The sequence below is a fragment of the Athene noctua genome, chromosome 3, assembly GCF_965140245.1.
Source record: "Athene noctua chromosome 3, bAthNoc1.hap1.1, whole genome shotgun sequence".
Taxonomy (NCBI): domain Eukaryota; kingdom Metazoa; phylum Chordata; class Aves; order Strigiformes; family Strigidae; genus Athene; species Athene noctua.
The window spans coordinates 8,729,817-8,748,916 of NC_134039.1; the positions used below are offsets into that span (position 1 = coordinate 8,729,817).

The following is a 19,100-nucleotide window of genomic DNA, read 5'->3' on the forward strand; positions in this document are numbered from 1 at the left end:
GATGTTTTTGCTCAGCTTTCAGTGTTTGTTCCTGTTCTTGCCTGTTGTAGTCCCTCTCCCTCTCACTGGATCAGCAAGATCATTTATGGGGAATGTCTTGTAAAATGGATTTGGAACTTTTACAAGGGGAAAAAATAAGCATAATTTTTATATATTGCTGAAATACCTTTTATATCTGTATTATGTCTTTATAAATACATGGTTATAAATATGTGTATAAACTTGGTCGGCTTTTGCTCTGTTTTGCAGCAGCCGAACAGGGCAGAGACAGAGGGGTTCAGGAGCACTGTAGCTGGGCGTAATTAGCACAGAAGTTCTGGTGAGATAAAACTAAGGGCTGAGAAAAAATATTAAATATTTTGTGACTTCCAATAAAAACTGAAGTTGTTGGGATCTGTATTTTGAGGACTGTGGTGGACTGTTACGAGGAGGGAACCAAGTAAATCAGTTTCATTAGGAGAACCAGCCTATGTTGTTTGAACCTCATTGCTAATACCCTTCCTTTCCATTTGTCTGCTGCACCCATTGTGACATCCATTTTCATACCTGGTATCTGAAAACGGCCTAAATTCTTACCCCTAAGAGTTGGCTGAGCCATTTAGATGCAATGAACTGATGTTCGTTGCCTTGCCCCAGGCATTTGTATGTGGGACTGAAATGATTTTCTTGATGTGGAGACATCTCTCAGCAACAAAATTCTGTGATTCAGTAATCAAAGATTAATGAAGTACAGAGTGAGCTTTTGAATGTTTTTCATGCCCTAATTACTTAAAAGAGGTGAGATCTGTAGTGAAGCAAAATGTGTTTGTTGCCATGCTGAGGTACACTGTCAGGTGGGACCACTGTAAGGTGCTGTGAAATGGCCTTGCAGCACCAACTACCACTGAAGCCTCAGTCAGAGGCAAAGTTTAAGTGCAATGGCTAGTCAAAACATGGCTGGATAAAACTGGTCACAGCTTTTTCATTGCTTTTTTTTTTTTTTTTTTTTTTTTTTTTTAGCAAATAAGCAGTTCTGTGTGATTTATTAACTGAGCTACATAAATACTGAGTTAGAGTTCCAGCAGGAGGAAGTGGCATCTAATCTGTAAAGCTGCCCCAAGGCCACAAATTCAAGTGACATAAATTTACTGAAGCTTGTAAATTCTCCCTGGTGGCAACAGCACAACTGTAGGAGGGTCATATGTTTCCTTTGTACGCAGTGGGAGGGGAGGCTGGTCTGGAACTGTGCTTGCCCTAGTGCTTGTTGCTCAGGCTTGGAGTTTGAAGCTGTCTGTTGGCTATACATGTGCCTTTGTTCATTCTGAAGTATAAACTGTGATGTAGACCCGTCATGGAGAACTCTTAATGGAAGGTGCATTACAGGTAGTGGTAAAAAACCCTAATCTTTTGTAGTATTTGAAGGCAAAAATTGGAAACTGTAAAACATCAGTAAGGTCTAATAATGGAAACTTGGAAAAAAAAAAGCTTGGTGGGACAGTTGTGTTTGCTGGGTTTTTTAACAACTAGTAGAAATGTTTCCACTATTTACAAACTGACAGGATTTGTGGAGATTTTTTGTTTATTACAAAATATTCTTTCAGTTTTTTAACCTGCAGGAGAGTAGATTAATTATTATTGTCCTGTAGCTTAACATGGGAAGCTAAGGCAAATATTTATATTGCATTAGTTTTCACAGGTGCACAGCTTTTTTTTTTTTTTCTGAAGCTAGTCTACATCAGTGTAAATTTTATGGCAAATCAATGGGTGCAACAGGAAAAAATGCTTTAAAACGCTTGTGTATGGTCATAATTTTTTCTCTCAGAGTTCAATTTCGTGTGACAAGTAAAACCCACTGAAAGTATCTAGCTGCAGCATAGGATTGCAGTGGCACAACTTTTTACCACCAGTAAGTGAATTTTAAACGGAAGAGTTTTTTCAGACTTCTAAAACCATGCTTAGTCATTTTCCTTCTGTTTGAATGCGACTTACCCTGCTGGCTTTGGTGTTTGAGGCAGGTATCTGGCCGTGGCCTACAGATCTCTTCCGTGTTTGTTCCTGAGAAAGTTGGTTCTTGATGATTGCTCACACTGAAGTTTGTATGTGCACCATAGATGTGTATAAAAATATCCCACTCTACTTTGGTCACTGCTAATTTATCTTTTTTTACTTGGGTGTTTTGTGTGTATCCTTTTCTGCTGTTGTATACACTGCTAAGTGGTTCATCATGCAGTTGCCTTTCTGATGGACACATTTGATGCAGGTAGTTTTGAAATGACTTTTGAAAAGCAAAGTAAATAAACACTTAATACAGGCTTGGACCTGCCTGTTGTTAAAATGTTATTCTAGAGCAAAATACGTGAGAGAAAGGTATTACACATGCAAATACTGGGTATTTCATGGCACAAAGTACTTTATGGTGGAGGGATCTTTTATCAGAAAAAGCCTGTCAAGAAAGATACAGCACTGCTATAGGGTGTTGATTCTGATTGCAGAATTTTAAGGGGCTTTGGGGCATAGATATCTAAGGTTGAATAAATGTTATATTATCTTTTCTCACAAGGATACCTTATAAATAACTAACAGTGTATTATAATGTGCATGTGAAAGAGTAATTTGAAAATTGTGCATAATATTTGCTTTTCCTGGTAGTTGTATTTCTTTCATAGTGGCCTCCTAATATGGTTTCTTTACAAAAAGTAAAGAATAACCTGCATTTTAAATTTGCTGTATCACTTTGCACCATCAGTGTACTACTTTTACGCTTATGACAAAATGACGAATGTGGAAGCACCAGGCGTGACCTGAAGTATTTCTCTTCCTCCCCTCCAGGCACTTTACACACATATGCACAGACACACGTGCATGGTTGTGCCTTCTCTGTTTCAGAGTCCTAGCAGGCATGCTGTGCTACTATCTGGAAAAGAAACGTGGCATTTGTGTCAGCTTTTTTAGTTAAGAGTCTACCTGCGATGTAAGATGACTTACTGCCATACACAAGAACAATCTCTGACAAACTAGTTAAATAGAGTGTAAATAGCTGCAGGTTCAGATATCCTTGCATTTCAAGAGTTTTAAGAATTGATTGATGACCCTGTAAGAGACAGCAGGTCTGCTTTTCTGGTTATAGTTAATTATATCACAGGTGATGGCGTCACATTATGTGCATGTATAACTGAGACATGTGCCTATTCAGTGTATGCTGGGTGATAGTCTATTCCAGTGTCTATTCCCTGTCCCGTGGCATTTGGTTAAGCCAGAAAAAAAATGTAAGTCGCTGTTAATTTAATGATCAGGGAGAGGTTAACACCTGTCTATCTAATCCGTACTTTTCCAGTATTTTATTGCATTAAAGGAGTATCACTGTCTGACGGTTCTAGCTCATAAACAGCTAAACAGTACTTGACATTTAAAGAGATTTTCTGTTGTGCACTTGTATAGTCAAGAGATTCTATTAAAGATATGTCATGGAGGCGTGCTCTGTGGGAGAAGGCTTCTGCTAACTGGCTCAATGGAAAGCAGAGGGGAGGGGCGAGCAGGAGGGTGGATTTATTACTGATAGTTAGGTCAGGGATTTCTGTGGGAAATGCCCAGTGGTTGCAGTTGCTGATGATTTCACGGCAACAGCAGTGAAACACAGAGTGTGCTCTGATAGCTGGTTACTGAATGAGATACTGCAAATGGGTGGAAAGAAAAAAGACAGCATGTGAGAGAGAGTCAGAGAGACACAGAGAGGGAAGCTGAGAGCAAGCAAAGTGCTCCGGCTCGAGGAGAGTCACCCAGGTGTACTGCAGAAGCTTTTTGGAAATGGATGCAAGGACCATCTGCTGCCTATAGATTAGAGGGCTATAGACTAGGGGTAGAGAGAAAGATCTTATGGCTCTTTTGAATAAAAATTGAAGTTCTGCATAAGTGATTCATCAGGATAAATGATGAGTATGCTCTTGCATGGGATATTAATGTATAAATCCATGCTACAGATAGACAGAGTACAGCCTACATTGCTATGAAAAATAAAGCCAGCAACAATGCAGTGAATAAATTCTGCAGTGAATAAATTCTGCAGTGATTATCTGATTTATGTACGAAGAAAAAGAGAAGCAAAACACAGACAGCTCTTATCGCACTGTGACATTTTCAAGGCACTGCATTTAATGCTGAGAGATGCTATACATTAAATCTGACAACTGTGAAAAGAGAGATCATGGAGAAGTCAAGTAGTGAGGATTCTTCAATTCACCGGAGTCCATCTTTGGATAGCAAAGACTCAGATTTTGCTAAACCTTCTACCTCAGGGAGGCAATTTGGTCGAGGTTTTACTGCTGGAGCTTTCTATGGTACAACTGGATCACGCACACAGAGCCACACTGGGGTCGGAACCGGGACCGGCGTTGGGACTGGGACTGGCGTAAAAAGTGACAAATACAGTGCACCCAAAGGCAGCAAATACGTGGTCTTTTACCTGGATCTATCCTTTGTTTTCCTTTTAGAATTTAAGAAGTGCAACATGGCAAGAGGCTGCCTGTGTTGTTTGAAATACATGATGTTCCTTTTCAATTTAATATTTTGGGTGAGTACTGCCTTTTCAGTTGCCTTCATTTGTTAGTGTATCCTGTAGTGCTACATTATATGTATAGTGCATCTTTGAAGCAGTACAGTAAGTTCCCCCCTCCCCTCCCTCTCTCTCTCATACCTGCTTGGAATATTTTCAGTGTTAAACTTGTGTCTGTTGGGAAAATGTACATGCTTTCTGTATCTTTATTACTACCTGCTTACTGTGGATTTGGCAGTAGTTCCTCAAACTTGATGTTTTAATATCTGTTTTGAACTGTGTTATCTAAGAAAAGACAGGATCGTTGCCCTTTAAGGAAGAGCAGAATTATTGTAGCATTAAAATCCTGCAGTGGCAGGATTTTTGCATTCTGTTGTAATACTTCATGTTCCATTACGTTGCAGGTTTAAATTTGAAGTACGTTCTCATTGTCACCATAAATCTCATTTGGTTTTTGTAAACTTCATTTGACAAACTGCTTTTTCATTTCTGTCGCACTTCTCCAATTAAAAACAGTAAATCACATATGTTCTAACCTCTTAAGGTATCAGCACAAATGTGAAATGACTGGAATGGTGAATTAATCTGGATTCGGTTTCAGCTGCACTTGGTGTGTGAAGTTGGAGACTTGCACTTGCTTCTGAGGGATCAAAATTGATTTTCCTCCATCAGCCAAGAGGCATGAGGAGTTGTAATGATGCCTCAGCAAGCAAGTTAAAAGCATAATGGTTACTTTGAGCAAAGTATTTTCATGTACAAAGGAGAGAGGAAAAGTTAAGTCATCTGGCAGCAAGGCATCCTTGAGTGAACAGCATTGTTTGAGGAAATCCCAGGGTAATTGAAGTGTTGAATGTGCATGAATATAACCCAATATGAAATGGTTTGCTTGGTTTGAAATCAAAGGTCGCTGCTTTCCTGATGGTTGCAAAGCTTGGACACAAGAACAAAATCATTCATAGTTCTGATCCTGAAATATATAGTATGCTTCATAAATAAGTAAAAGCACCATCCCTGGATTTATTTTGGAAAAAAGGGGCATTAACAGTCTAGTTCAGATAGCTACCTCTGGTGTAGAGGTATCATTGTTCAAACCAGGAGGCTTACTAGCAGCTTCTCTGTCTTGACCCACTTCCAAAAATAACCTTTAAGAGCAAGAGTTAATGGGAGATTTGGTACGGTGTTGAACCACTCATGCAACAATGAGCTTTTATCAGTAATAGACTGAATTGATACAATTACTGAACTTGTGTCTTAAATAGAAGGGTAGAACTGGTCATTGAAGAACATCTGATCAAAGTTCACTGTGATTTTTTTTTTTTTTTTCTTTTCTGTACACAAACCCTACCAGAAAGTTGCCTTAACTATTTCTGGAATAAATCACTTTGAACACACTAGATTTATATCAAACTGGCTATTTGACCCAATGCTGCATTACTTTGACAGCCTGGAAGTATTTTTTTCATATGCTATATGTTGTGATTAGCTTTGGAACAGCTTTTTTCTGATATTATTACTCATGTCCCCTGTGATCAGGTATCTCTTACCCCTCACCTCCTTAGTTGCAATATCTTTCTTTACTTTTATCTCCTTCCCAAGCAGCAATCTTCTTGACTCTGCATCAGAGTCAGAGTCCATTTTTCCATTCCTTGAACTCTCAAAAATATTTCAGACCTCATCTTCATGCTCATTTCTGTCTGCTCAGCTCTCACTGGACTTATATACACACATTGCTTCTGAGGTTAAAACTAGCCTACCATCTGGAACAGTCCTCTAGTGCTCTGTGCTGCTTCAACTCTTATTCTTAACTCTTAATCCCCTTTACACCCTCCCCACCATGTCTTTTGTTGTGAGGCTTATACTACTTTTCTTTCTGTTATTAAAATTTGTCACCACATCTCTGTCTAATATTCTAAAAGGGCTTTTTGTATGAACCAGGCTGTACAGAATGAAAATGATACTCAGGAATGGTGAATCTCAGAGATTATAGAAAAATGCTAAATGCAAGATATCAGGTACTTTTCAAAATAGATTACAACAGAAATTTGATCCACCAGCCTGGTTTAAGTTGTTCAGAAGTCCCCCTTTCTTCACTTCAGCTGTCTCGTACTCAATTTTGCATGCCAGTCTTGATGTTCTTATGCATCATTCCAGAGGACTGCAGTCTTGCTAGTTTGTTATTTTTTTAAGCAGGCTATTTTATTGTCTTGAGCCATTCAAATGAATAATATTATCATCTCTTCTAACTCATGGAAATGCATGCTAGAATGAATCAGAATCATAGAGTGGTTTTGGTTGGAAGGGACCTTAAAATTCATTTAGTTCCACCCCCCTGCCATGGGCAGGGACACCTTCCACTAGCCCAGGTTGCCCAAAGCCCCGTCCAGCCTGGCCTTGAACCCTTCCAGGGAGGGGGCAGCCACAGCTGCTCTGGACAACCTGTGCCAGGGCCTCACCACCCTCACAGGGAAGAATTTCTTCCTTATATCTAATCTATCTAAAGTGAAAGAGGATAGCCTTTTTCAATTTAAAACTGTTACCCCTTGTCTTATCCTTACAGTCCCTGATCAAGAGTCCCTCCCCAGCTTTCCTGTAGCCCCTTTAAGTACTGGAAGGCCGCTATAAGGTTTCCCCAGACCCTTCTCTTCCCCAGGCTGAACAACCTCAACTCTCTCAGCCTGTCTTCGTAAGGGAGGTGCTCCAGCTCCCCAGTCATGTTTGTGGCCTCCTCTGGACCTGCTTGAGCAGGTCTGTGTCCTTCTGATGTTGGGAGCCCAGAGCTGGACACAGCACTGCAGGGGGGGTCTCACGAGAGCAGAGTAGAGGGGGAGAATCCCCTCCCTCAACCTGCTGGCCACACTGCTCTTGAAGTTTGCCTGTTCTCATTGCTTCATTCTGAATTTCTGCTAAGAAACCCAAATCCAAAAACGTGAAGTTGTGGCCTGCTCTTGACCAGTGACAATCATCTGTTGTAATGCCAGGTGAATTGTTTTCAAAAAGAGAAGATGCTTTTTTTAAGCGTAAAATTTCCTGAACCTGTAATTCAAAGCAGAATGAGATTCCTGGTCTTCAGAGGTGAGGAGACCATTTCCACATTGTTATCTTCTGACAAAGGCAAGAGGTGTTTTGTTTTGTTTTGTTTTTTTATACAGGAACCAATTTAGGCAACTGGAAACAGAGGTGGAAAAACTGTGGTTTAGGGAGTCTTTAAACAGGTGCCAGCCTAGCAGCTGTACAGCTGCAATAGGCAATCCAGCTGACCAGCTTGCTTGCCACAAAGCCACGTTGTTCTGAGCCTGCAGTAGCAGAAAGCCCGTCTCACGGGAGGTGTTCTTCTGCCATAGCAAAATGCTGTTTCTGAGATGCTTCCTCTGAAAATGAGGACTGGTGGTATCCTTTGGCACCCCAGAATGCTGGGCACAGTTGTCTTGAATGATTCTTGGTGTTGGCCCAGAGAAGGATGTTCAACTGTAGGAAAAGAGGAATCTTTTTCCCTTATTTGCTTCTTGACACAGAGAAGAAGACTGGGACCTAATCTGTCCCTCATGGGGCAGGGAGCTGTACTACTCCCTCAGTTGGGCAGCCAGCTCATATATATTTGAAGACCAATTATATATATATATACTATATATTATGCACATTATTTTTATATGGAACATATTTTATATATTTTTATATATATACACACGTATAGGTTTGAAGGTGATGGAGAACAGCGGTTAGTGGATTCTCGCTGTTGTTATGCAGTAAACATACTGTCGCTGTGATAACTATGTCAGAGAGGTGGTGCATTGTTTCTGCCCAGCAAGAATTCAGTGATCAATGTGATTAGATTAATGACAACAAAGTATAGTTTTTGAAAATTAGTATCATGTATATTAGTTAATGTGGAAGGATCGCACATGAGTTCTGCAAAGCAAACTGATCTAAGTGGGGCGCAGCAGTGAGTTGAAACAGAAGGTGTTTCTCCGGCGTATCACTAAGGGATTCAGGTATTTCTCCGTGGCCTGCTGATTCTTAACAGTTGTTCTTGGCCATCTGGCATTGCTTTCTTTTAGAGATTAGGATAGTCTGAGCTGAGGGTTAAGGAAGCTTATAGTGTTTAATTGTGTGGCTAGGATGATGATTTACACTGAATTCATCCTAAGTGCATAATATGTTTTGCAAAGGAACTAGGTAACTACAAATGTTAGTTGATTTAGTTTCTCTTCGAGAATATTTATGTGCAAACATAGGGAGATTTTAAAGTAGCCGATATAGCTCTGTAGAAGAAACAAAATATTGATTTTTGCTTCTACAGATAGCAGCTTAATTCTCAAGAAAGGTAATCACCAAATGTAAATGTTAGGGTATATGTCTTTCTAGGGTAGATTTTATTTCATTGTTTTATTAGAGAAAAGGATTACAATAATTATTTTTGCAAAATGTATCAGAAAATCTTACTGGCTATAAAATGAAAATTCTATAAAACATACATTTTAAAAAGAAATTTCACTAATGAGATGAGAATTTCATAGGGTCCTAAAAGGGAAATTTTGAAATGACAGGAATAATTTATCAAAACTTCACTAGAGAACTTTGTAAGTAGACAGTGGTCATGGTTAAATTTTGGGTTGTTCTATATGTAACTAAGGTTAATGAGTCTACATAAAACACACCTTGTTAGATTTTAGCATTACTTAATTTTAATATAAAATGCATTTTATTAGGAGGAATATAAGGCAAGATTATTACATCTCTGATTCTGTGTTAAAGGAAGAGCTAAGGAAAAGCTAAGTATAACCAAGAAGATCCTTAATGTGGTTTATTTTAAAATCTGTTTACATTTAAACCACTACAAAAAATATGATAGGAATAATACCTATATATTAATGGTATAATTATAAGCAGAAGCTATACTTTTATCTAAATTAAATGGAGTCAGATTTACAAATTCAAATATTTAATGCTCAGTTTCAAAGTAAATTTAATTATAGGTTGCAAGCATTTTCCTTTCACTAAAATGTAAGTCTAGAAGAGTAGAAGATGCGCTGCAAACTTACTGGTCCAGAAGTAGCAGCAAAAAGTCAAACACAGTGAATTTTTCACTGATACTCTGTTATTAAAATAATGGATAAATACTATTGCTCCTGAAGGGTATTTTTCTACATTATTTATTTATCTAATTTAATTTTATAGTGGGAGTAATTAATATTTTTTCCTGTAGATTAAAAAAAATATTGTGTGTTTATCAGTGAGCACAAAGACAGCAGCCATGCAGGTCACTTTTACTAAAGTCTCAGGTCAGACTAAAAGAAAGGGAGCAGGTCTGTTCTCTGGGTCTGGCTGCTGTCAGAGCTATTGGTACTGTAAAGAAGCTAAGAATTTTAGACTGGTTTATATAAGGTAATCCATACTTATTTATACCAAACTAGAACATATACTGTAGTGCACTGTTTAGTTTGAAGTACAAAGCTTTAATGCTTAACTGAACCTGTTGATCAGACTTAAATCTGATGAAGAGACTTTGTCCCTATACATAACTGAAAGTTAATCTCTGAGGTTTAAGAGGGGTGGAGAATTTGATTATGAAATGAGAATGAAATTAGTAACTACAGACAGCTTAGAACAGGGAAAACCTTCAAATTATCTCATTTTTGTTGTCCTCCCCCTGGCTGCATTATCTGATATTCCCCATTTTCTGACACAGGGAATAATGACAGGGAGAGACAGTGTGTGACCCTGGGATACTTGTCTCTTGACATAATAGCAATATTTATTTCTGTCGTATTTTGACTCTTAATGACGTAAGTCATCAGTGCGGTGACAGTTGCGGTACTGTCCTGTGAAAGTAAGATTACTCAAAACCAAACAAACCCCTGCAAAACAAAACAAAACAAAGCAAAATGGTGAAATCTAGAAAAAGTTAATGTTTCCAGTCAATTAGCAGGAAAAATTCAGTTTTTAGTAGGGATTTGATATGCTGTGTAAAGATTCCAGCTTTTAGTTTTATTTTACTCTCCAAATGGTATAGTGCTGCTGGCATGCCTCCGCAAACATGCACCTCCATGGGGGAAAACAATTAGATAAACATTTCAGCATGTCAACATTTTGGCTGGAAGGAGAAGGAAAAGTAATATTTAGTTCAAATGGTGTGGTGTCCTAATGAATATGATGTAAATAGAGTAAATTTAAAAATCTGTATGACAACATGGCAGGAAAATGTTCAAACGTTATTTGAGGCCTGAGAATAGTTTTAATTTAAAGTAGCAAGGTTTGCTTCAGAGCAAGGTTAGACTGCTTAATCCAGGTGGCAAGGGCCCCATAACTGGTTTTAGGGTCTAAGCTGTTTCAACTTTTTAGGAAAGACATCTGATACGGCATTTTTCACAGTGTTCCTTCTACTAACTGCTCTTTGCTAACACCATTTCTATTCAGGTGGTTTTACTTTTTTGGAGTGGGGTTTGGCTTGTTTAAATAATTTTTGTTTTCCTTCATTGTGGAAGTGATTTTACTCTAGCTGTAGGTAGGTGTGAGTGCCATTTGTGTCTTTTATTTTGGATAAAAGATGAGTTGATTCATGACTCAAAAAGCAGATTTATTGTATACATCTGCTATAATGTAGCCTGCTGGACATAGTTTAATCATTTTTATATGAGAAGATTTATAGTCATTGAAAGTGAGAAGCGGAATAAAAATTTCAAATTGGAAAACAAATTACTCCCCTCCAGCCTTCCCTGTCCCCCTGTGCTCCCAGTGTTAAATCTTTCTTTAAATATATGACTCAGGTTCTATTCCTCATATCCTCCAGCTTCATGACCTTAAGCAAATTTTTTCAGCCTTCTGTGTCTCGATTCTGCTAACTTTTAAAAGCAATGATGGTAGCAACTTTTATAAAGCGATGGTTATAATCATGGGGTACAATTATTGTTAACTTTGAATAAGCTTAATAACTGTAATGTTTCTTACTTACCTCTGGACACCTAAACCCATGCAGAACATTTCAGCTGCTTGATTTGGGCTTGATTGGCATGCTCTCTTTTTGTCTGTTCCTGCTACCTTCCAGGTAAGTCAGTCTGCAAGAGGCTGATCCAAAGGGGTATAATCTTCCTCATGGAGTAGAGGATGAGCTTGTAACTCCATTATCTGGCTGTTGGAGGAGGCATCTAATTTGCTTATGTAAATACTGCTGACATAGAGCAAGACCTGAGTAGAAAAGATGGGAGGACGCAGTCCAGTTGGTGGAAAGTAAAGTTCAGTTAGTTGGGGGTTTGCCATACATAAAGTTAGGATGTTCCTAATGGGCAGCCAAGTTGCCACAGGTAGTATGGTATACTGTACTTAGTAGATCCTCTGTGTTCATCCCATTTAATTTGTAAAGTTACTCAACCTTTCAGCAACTCATGGCAACTGTGAATCAAGGGAGGAATTCTGCTGGATATCTTGGGCTTTGTTTTAAATATCTTGCAGAAATAAATAAACCACACCTTCCAAACAAAGTAGAGGAACCTAATATGGCTGATGGTGTGTTTTTAACAGGGAATGTTTGCTGAACTTCTTGGGGATTTGTCACATAAAACTTAATCATATTAATATCACTTTACAGAAATTACTGCAGGCACTGAACTCAAAGCAATTTCACAACTTTCTGAAAGAAATCAGCTCTGAATCAGCTCAGATCTCTGTTCAGCTCAGCCCCTTTGCTGCTTAGGAGTAACTTAAGTTGCTGAATATATTCAGCAGAGATAAATGAACTTCCAAGTGTTTGGAAATTTGACTGGGATTGTTTGTCATCATTCTTAATCAAGGCATAGCCAAGTTCCTACAATCTGACTAACCCATCTGAACCCATCTTTCAGTGTTTAGTGTCACAGTTAACATGCTGGCTCTCTTGTCTCTCACCCAGAGCCTCTGTGCTGTCTGGGAACACAGCTGCTGGCTATCCCCTGCATCCCTTGGAAGGGGATGCAAGCTGAAGCACAGAATGACTAGCTTGCCATTTCTATTCTTTTTTTTTTTTTTTTTTGCCTCCATGTGTTTGCTATGTTTTTGTTGTTAAATGTATTAAATGCAAATTAACGTTTCAGAGTCAACGGAGAATTAATACTGTTTGCAAATATTACTTCTGTTTTAGTGGGGGAGGAATTCTGTACCTGTGGATTCTTGTTGAATCTACTTGGTCCTCACTGCAAGCTGCATTTGGTACTCCTGTCTTTTTGACTATCTTCTGACTCTCCTGAATGAAAACTCCTTGTCCTGTTTCTAATCAAGGCACCAGGGATATGTAATTTTGAAAATACATTAGACTAATGCCTGTATGCCTTTCTTTCCATATAAGACTGGCAAGTCATGAGGTATCAGAGATTAAATTTCTATCTTTTTTATTTCTTTTGTGGCTTTCCCCATATTTCTGTTTTATGTGCATTCTGGTAGTCTCTGCTGCTGTAGGTACAAAATGTAGGTCTGCAGTAGGAAATGATCGCGTTACTGTTGATTCTTGAAAGTGTATGACACGTCTTGAAAGTTGCTGCAAGGAATTAAAACAAGCAGAAACTGACATGCTAATCATGTGTTGCAGAATTATTAGTTTCTAACACTGTAAGGAGTTGTGTCTGACAAGTATCTATTTTTACTAAAATAAATGAGTTTTAATGGGGTTTAATTTTTTTATGGTGAAGAAGAGTGAAGCATGACAATCGTGAGCTACGGATGAAGATAAGATTATGAACAGATGACCCTAAGCTGTAGGGGTTCATCAGCTTAAAGAATTACTGGTCATTAGCAGAAATGCATTAGTTGCTCGCGTGCACGTTTCTACCATGCTGTACATGTGATGCAAAGCATATTAACTTAAACCTAGCAGTTTACTCTGCAAATAATGTGTGTAGTGGTTAACAGTGGAAGCAGTTAACTTGGAGTAATTCTGTCATATACAATCACCTCTATATACTGCAGTGTAAAACCACTGAATCTGAAATGATGCAAAAATGAAACAGAGGGAAAAGAATTGGCACTGTGCTATTCAATCAAATTTTCTTGCTTAATTTGCTTTCTTAGAGAACTGAAAGTTCCTAGAAGGTCTACTTCTGAATCAGAGGTTTGTTCTTTTAAGGTTCTTGATTGATGTATTAAGCACACTTTTCTTTGAATGATACTGCTAAATACTTACATTTTATTAGTAGCTGTGTCACTGCTGAGTAGCGTGGGTTCTTCACAAGACTCATTTCTTCCTCTCTGTTGTCTTGGAGAGTTTCCAACCAGTTATGATCTTAAGCAGGTAAGAGAGCTGTCTCTCAATGGACTGCAATTCTGAAATATAAACATCTCGTTTTGTCTCATTTCATAGTAGTTTTAAACTAAATTGGTGGTTAAGAATCTTATTGTCCTGTACTTGCGTGCCCTCCCCGCCCCTTTTCTGTTTCATTTAGCTATTGCTGTGTCCCAAAGAGTGCCTTTTCTTCTGCAGTGTCCTTTGGATACAAAGACACAGTTAAATTATTAAAAAATAAACTTTATGTTCTCATCCTTAGAGTTTTGATTGCCCTGTCTTCTCCATTTGCACTGCTTTAAGGAATCAACATTACATCTGTTGCCATAATCCCAGAGTGTCTTAGGACCACTTAATATATTTATCCTCTTGACACCTTGTAAGTACGAGCTGTGTTTTTATCCTCCTGATACAGATGGAAAGGTGAGCCGCTGAAACAAAGAGAATGTCTGCAGTGGAGCACAGGGTAGAGGGCCGAGAGCTATTGGAGACCAGAACTAGCAAGTCCTCGTGCAGCGCAAGTTCAGCACAGGTAGACTTGTGCTGAGTTCTGGATGGCATTGCCCGTGAGCTCAGAAATGCTGCTGATGACCTCTCTCAAGCTTGGGTATCTTTGCATGGTCTTCCCTGCACTTTCATTTCCAGATTAGTTTGGGCAGAGACAGCTTAAATCTGTCTATATCCATGGTGTAGATGTGTCCTATTAAGAGACGTGTACAAAGTTAAACTGAAATTGAATCTGAATCTCTAAAGTCCTTGGGAGGTATCTTAAGCAACAGGCCATCTGTTGCACACCATGCCTTATGAGAGACTTGATGCAGGCAAGCCACCTCTGAACTCCACACACTTGTGTAGCATGGTCCACAGGCACAACTCCTTTCAGATTTGGGACCTGTAGACCATCCTTTTGTTTGGCTGTGCACTCCAGAAGTCTAGCGTGTCACTGACTTGCAGAAGTGTCATAGAAAACTTCCACCTCTCCACCACCTGCAAAATGTCACTAAGAAAACTGAACTCTTCTTGAGATCCAATAGATGATGGTCAAGGTGAAGACTTTGCTACAGGATGTCCCTCTTCGTGGTGTCCATTGCAATATTTTTATTTTGACTCCAAACCAGCTAATAAAACGATTCCATAAATGATAAAGAAATAAACTGACATTGTATTTAACACTTAGAGAAGGTAGAGATAAGAAGATGAAAAAGTTTCCTGTTGCATGTGTGGCAGTCACAATTCCTCCTACTTTCCATAGCTCCTCAAGCCATACGTTTTCTTCTCCTGTCAGAGCAATGTTTGCTCTAATGGCTTTTCCAGCATGTGGAATGTAAAAAGAACTCTCTGGTGGGATCTTTTTTCCATTGTCAACATCTGGGTAGATGTTGGGTTTATGGCTTTCAGTGCAACATTGGTTTTGGGTCTTACAGGACATACTTTAAAATGCAGATAACTAGTGTTATCTTTGATCCTGGTTTGTTATTTTTGTGTTTATTTAGGCTTTTTTTTTAGGTGTTGTTTAATATGCTCATAGAAATGACCTGTGGAGGTAGCTATGATGTATGACCTTGGTGTGATAGAGCTATCTGTTACTTTGGCAGGTTGGAATCCCATTTTCTTGGGAATTTTAACTCTTTCTTTCTGCCTTTAGGTAGAAATGGAAACTGGCACTGTTGTTAGATTTTCTCCTTGTTTTGTTTCTTAGCCTGTTCTTCCATTTGCAACTTAATTGGAAAAAATCATTCTTATGATTTATGATTTATTAGATGTTAGGGGTAAGGTTTTTATCATTCTGTTGTAAGCATTTAAATTGATGATCCAAATAAACTGTTGTGTGGTTACAAGTTAAGACAGTTAAGACTACTTTGTTTGACTTCTAGTGGTTTAATTTATCTTCCATTCGTGAGGCTCAAATGTAAAACTATATTAGATCAGACCAAAAGTTTGTATATCCTGTCTTTGAAAGTAGAGGGTAAAGAATGCTTAACAGACACTAAAGGAATTGAACAAATTCATGGAACTCCTTTGAGTCATTTATCCTATGGCCTTCCTAAATTCTCTAGCAGTAAGTTCACTTGTTTAATTATGTATTCTGTAAAAGGGCGCTTCCTTTTTGATAATTTCAATAGATGCTGACAGATATTCTGAAAAATGGGGAACTGTCTTCCTTTCTGCTTGTCATTATTTTTTTTTAATTACTGTATTTTATTTTGTTTTACTGAAGTGGGAGGAAAAATCAGAGGAATTCTGATTTTAAATGAGGTTACTCAAAATTAGTATTTAGCAGTGCTTATCATAGCATATGTTTAGATCATAGAATCACAGAAAAATTCTAGGTTGGTAAGAACCTCTAGAGAATGTCTGGTCCAACCTTCTGTTGAAAACAAGGCCTTAGATTATGTTACCTAAGGCCCTGTCAAGATCAGCCTTGAGTATTTATAGCAAGAGAGATTCCACCATTTCTCTTGGTAACCTATTACAATATTGAATTGCTTTCAATTCATTCAGTTTGTCTTATAGCCACACCAAAATTCTCCCTGAAACAACCTGTGTCCATCATTTGTCTTGGTGGCAGTCTGCTGGAGGGTCTTCAATTTCTTGAGCTGGAACAACCAAACCTGGACACAGTAGTCCAACTGTGGTCTACTGCATGGAGTGGAATAATCACATTCCTTGATCTGCTGGATATAATCTTGCTGATGCAGCCTGAGGCTGGATTTAACTGCTTATACTACTATTTATTCTGTCCTGGTGTACTGGGGTGTAGCTTTTAACATCGAGTATAGAGCAGCAGCGTGCACAGCACTCCATATAGTGTTCAGTGAGATGAAGAAGCTTTATTGTGAGGACAGAAATATTTTGAGAATTTCCACTCGTACTACATTTCTGCAATTAAACACTTTCATCCTTTTACTGTTTTTTCCTCCAAGAGTGGATCTGGCTGCCTTCCCTTGTAGCCTCTTGTGAAGTACACTTCAGCTAAAACTCTTCTGCTTTGAGCCATTCAGCAGTTTTTGTAGTCCACCCTGCAGCTGTGTCACTATAAGTCATACTTACTTTTAAACTCCATCCAACTTGAATGTACAGTTGGCACAAGTGCTGACAAGAACAAAAACATTGATCTTTTCACTCCCCCATCCAAGCAGCCGCAGTGTATGATTGTGTTCTCTAATACAGTGTATTGATTTTATGCATTGCTGTATGTGTTACACTGCTTCACAGTATTTATCGGAACTGCTGACTGCTTTTTTCTTCCACAGTACTTTTATTTCTGGTTTGATTAGGGCTTCTGCAGTCCAGCGAGCGCTTGTTTTCTCTGTTATGTTTAGTCTCATTAACAGCCTGTATATCTCAGAATCATGAGATTTTAGGAGTTTATGATTTTTACCATGGCTGGGGGTGGGGTTGGTTAATGGTTGTAGGGTTTTGTTTTGTTGCTTTTGTAAATAAAAAGCTAATTTATTTTTTTTCCGTGTACTCTCACGCGTAGCATTTTTTAAAATGATACTTTATATCTTAGACTTACATTGAGGGAGTTTGGGGAACCACTAAACCTTGAAAATAATGTGTCTGTATGAAAAATAGTCTGTAGAAATAGAGGTGGTATTTTTAAAAATCTTTTATTGAAGTGCAGACTGCATGACAACTCTGTGTGTTTCCAAACAGTGTATCTGTTCTGACATGTGTCCTAGTTTTAGTCCTTTTAAAAGTTCCTGAACGTGTTTTCTTCAGAGGGCTGTCTTAGAGCCCAGCAGTATTTCTTTCAGGATACTTCATCTTGCTTGTCCTTACAGAAATAGGTGGGATCAAGCATGTTTCCACAACACACACAGTTCTGGAACGTCCAAGAATGCAGGTTTCTCACTTAAAAACTTCTGCAGCTGTGTGTGAGCAGTAATAAATGGTTGACACAAGTCTCTGGGGACAACTTTAAATGGGTGAACTGTTCCCTCTTTCAGCAGATTCGGGGATTTTTTTTCCCACTGGTTGGATGCTATGTTATGACCCTGACCCAATCCTTAGTGACAGCTTGTTGGGCTGATTAATGTAGACTCCAGAGAATAGCTCTTTGCTGTCTGATTGATTCACTTTGCCAATAGAATTCACATTCCTGTAGTGTGAATAACAAACAAGTGTTTTAATGAGTGCCCCCCAACCTATTCCAAATGTAATCGCCTGATTGGAGCTGTGCATGCTTTTGGAAATCTCAAATACTTGCTGTATGTAACATGCTGAAGATCCACTGAATTATATACTTCTCCCATAAATCCAAATTAGAAAGTTAAGGATGAATTTTCTTCAGCACCATACAATTAGACACAGGATCAGAAATTTCATTGGTATTTAAATTGTTACTATCTTCTAATTTTTCTGGTTCTTAACCACTGAATTTTTTTTTCATCTCTGTGCTTCCCACCCTGGAATATATTTCTCATTAAACTATTCTTTCTTTGCAACATTACCTATTTTTTATCACAAAAGGTGGGAAAAGGTCTGTTTTTTCCTTGAGGCTGTCCTTATTTCCTGTATCCTTGATTCCCTGATGCTGGTATTTTTTGGTGATGTCCCACCTTGTTTTGTGGTTCTGTGTATAACTCTTCCATAGGTATTGGCTGTGCCAGTTCTTGCTCTTGGGAGACTCTCAGGAGTGTGAAAGACAGATAGCATCATGGCACAGCAGGAAGATAGGGGAGTGAAGCCAGAGCAACAGAAAGGAGAAAGAATTTCTTGTTTGGATCTGGATGGTTTCTGTTTCCTTATTATTAAAGAACTTTTACAACCGCAGTCAGGAGACCCTGATCCTGGATCTACAGAGTCCTCCAACAAACATATTCAAGAAAAATGTCCATAAAATTAATATAAAAGGAGGAAAACAACACTATTGTAATTCTATATCGTCTCTTCCTTGTGGGAACATATACATAGAAGTAGTTCTGTCTTTTAAAGCTTTACTGTGTGCATCAAAAAGAAACATGAGAGAAAATGAGGAGGATAAAAACTTCTTTCATTTTTACCCGTAGTCTCTTCCTCCTCCTTTCTTTCGTCAGAATCCACAGCACACAATTTGTGGCTGCCCCAAGTTTAACTGTACACCTACCTCTCTGTTCTCCATACCCAGTCTTGCTGGTACTAATGTCGTAACTGCCCTTTTGTGATTCAAAATTTGAGTAACTGAGTGGGGGAAGCAAAGATCCTGATGAGGTTATGATCAGGTTTCTGAGGAATAACAGCTGCTGGCTTATTTGCTTTCTTTCCCAGCCTCCGTTGCAGAAAGCTGAGAGGGTTCATTTGCACTTGTGTGAGGCACTGCTTTTAAAAATCTGATATGCACCC

General features: G+C 38.6%; 1 protein-coding gene across 2 annotated transcripts in view; it reads left to right on the top strand.

Moving 5' to 3' along the window:
* Positions 1 to 19,100, top strand: part of TSPAN9 (tetraspanin 9) — a 191,745-nt gene that overhangs the window by 80,678 nt on the left and 91,967 nt on the right. The window contains exon 2 of one of the 2 annotated variants that reach the window (XM_074901904.1): positions 4,467 to 4,546. In XM_074901904.1, coding sequence (XP_074758005.1) covers positions 4,484 to 4,546 — 63 coding nt within the window. In that variant the 5' untranslated portion in view covers positions 4,467 to 4,483. Of the gene's footprint in view, positions 1 to 3,572; positions 4,547 to 19,100 lie in introns of those variants that run through there. The other variant, XM_074901903.1, reaches the window with a different exon arrangement.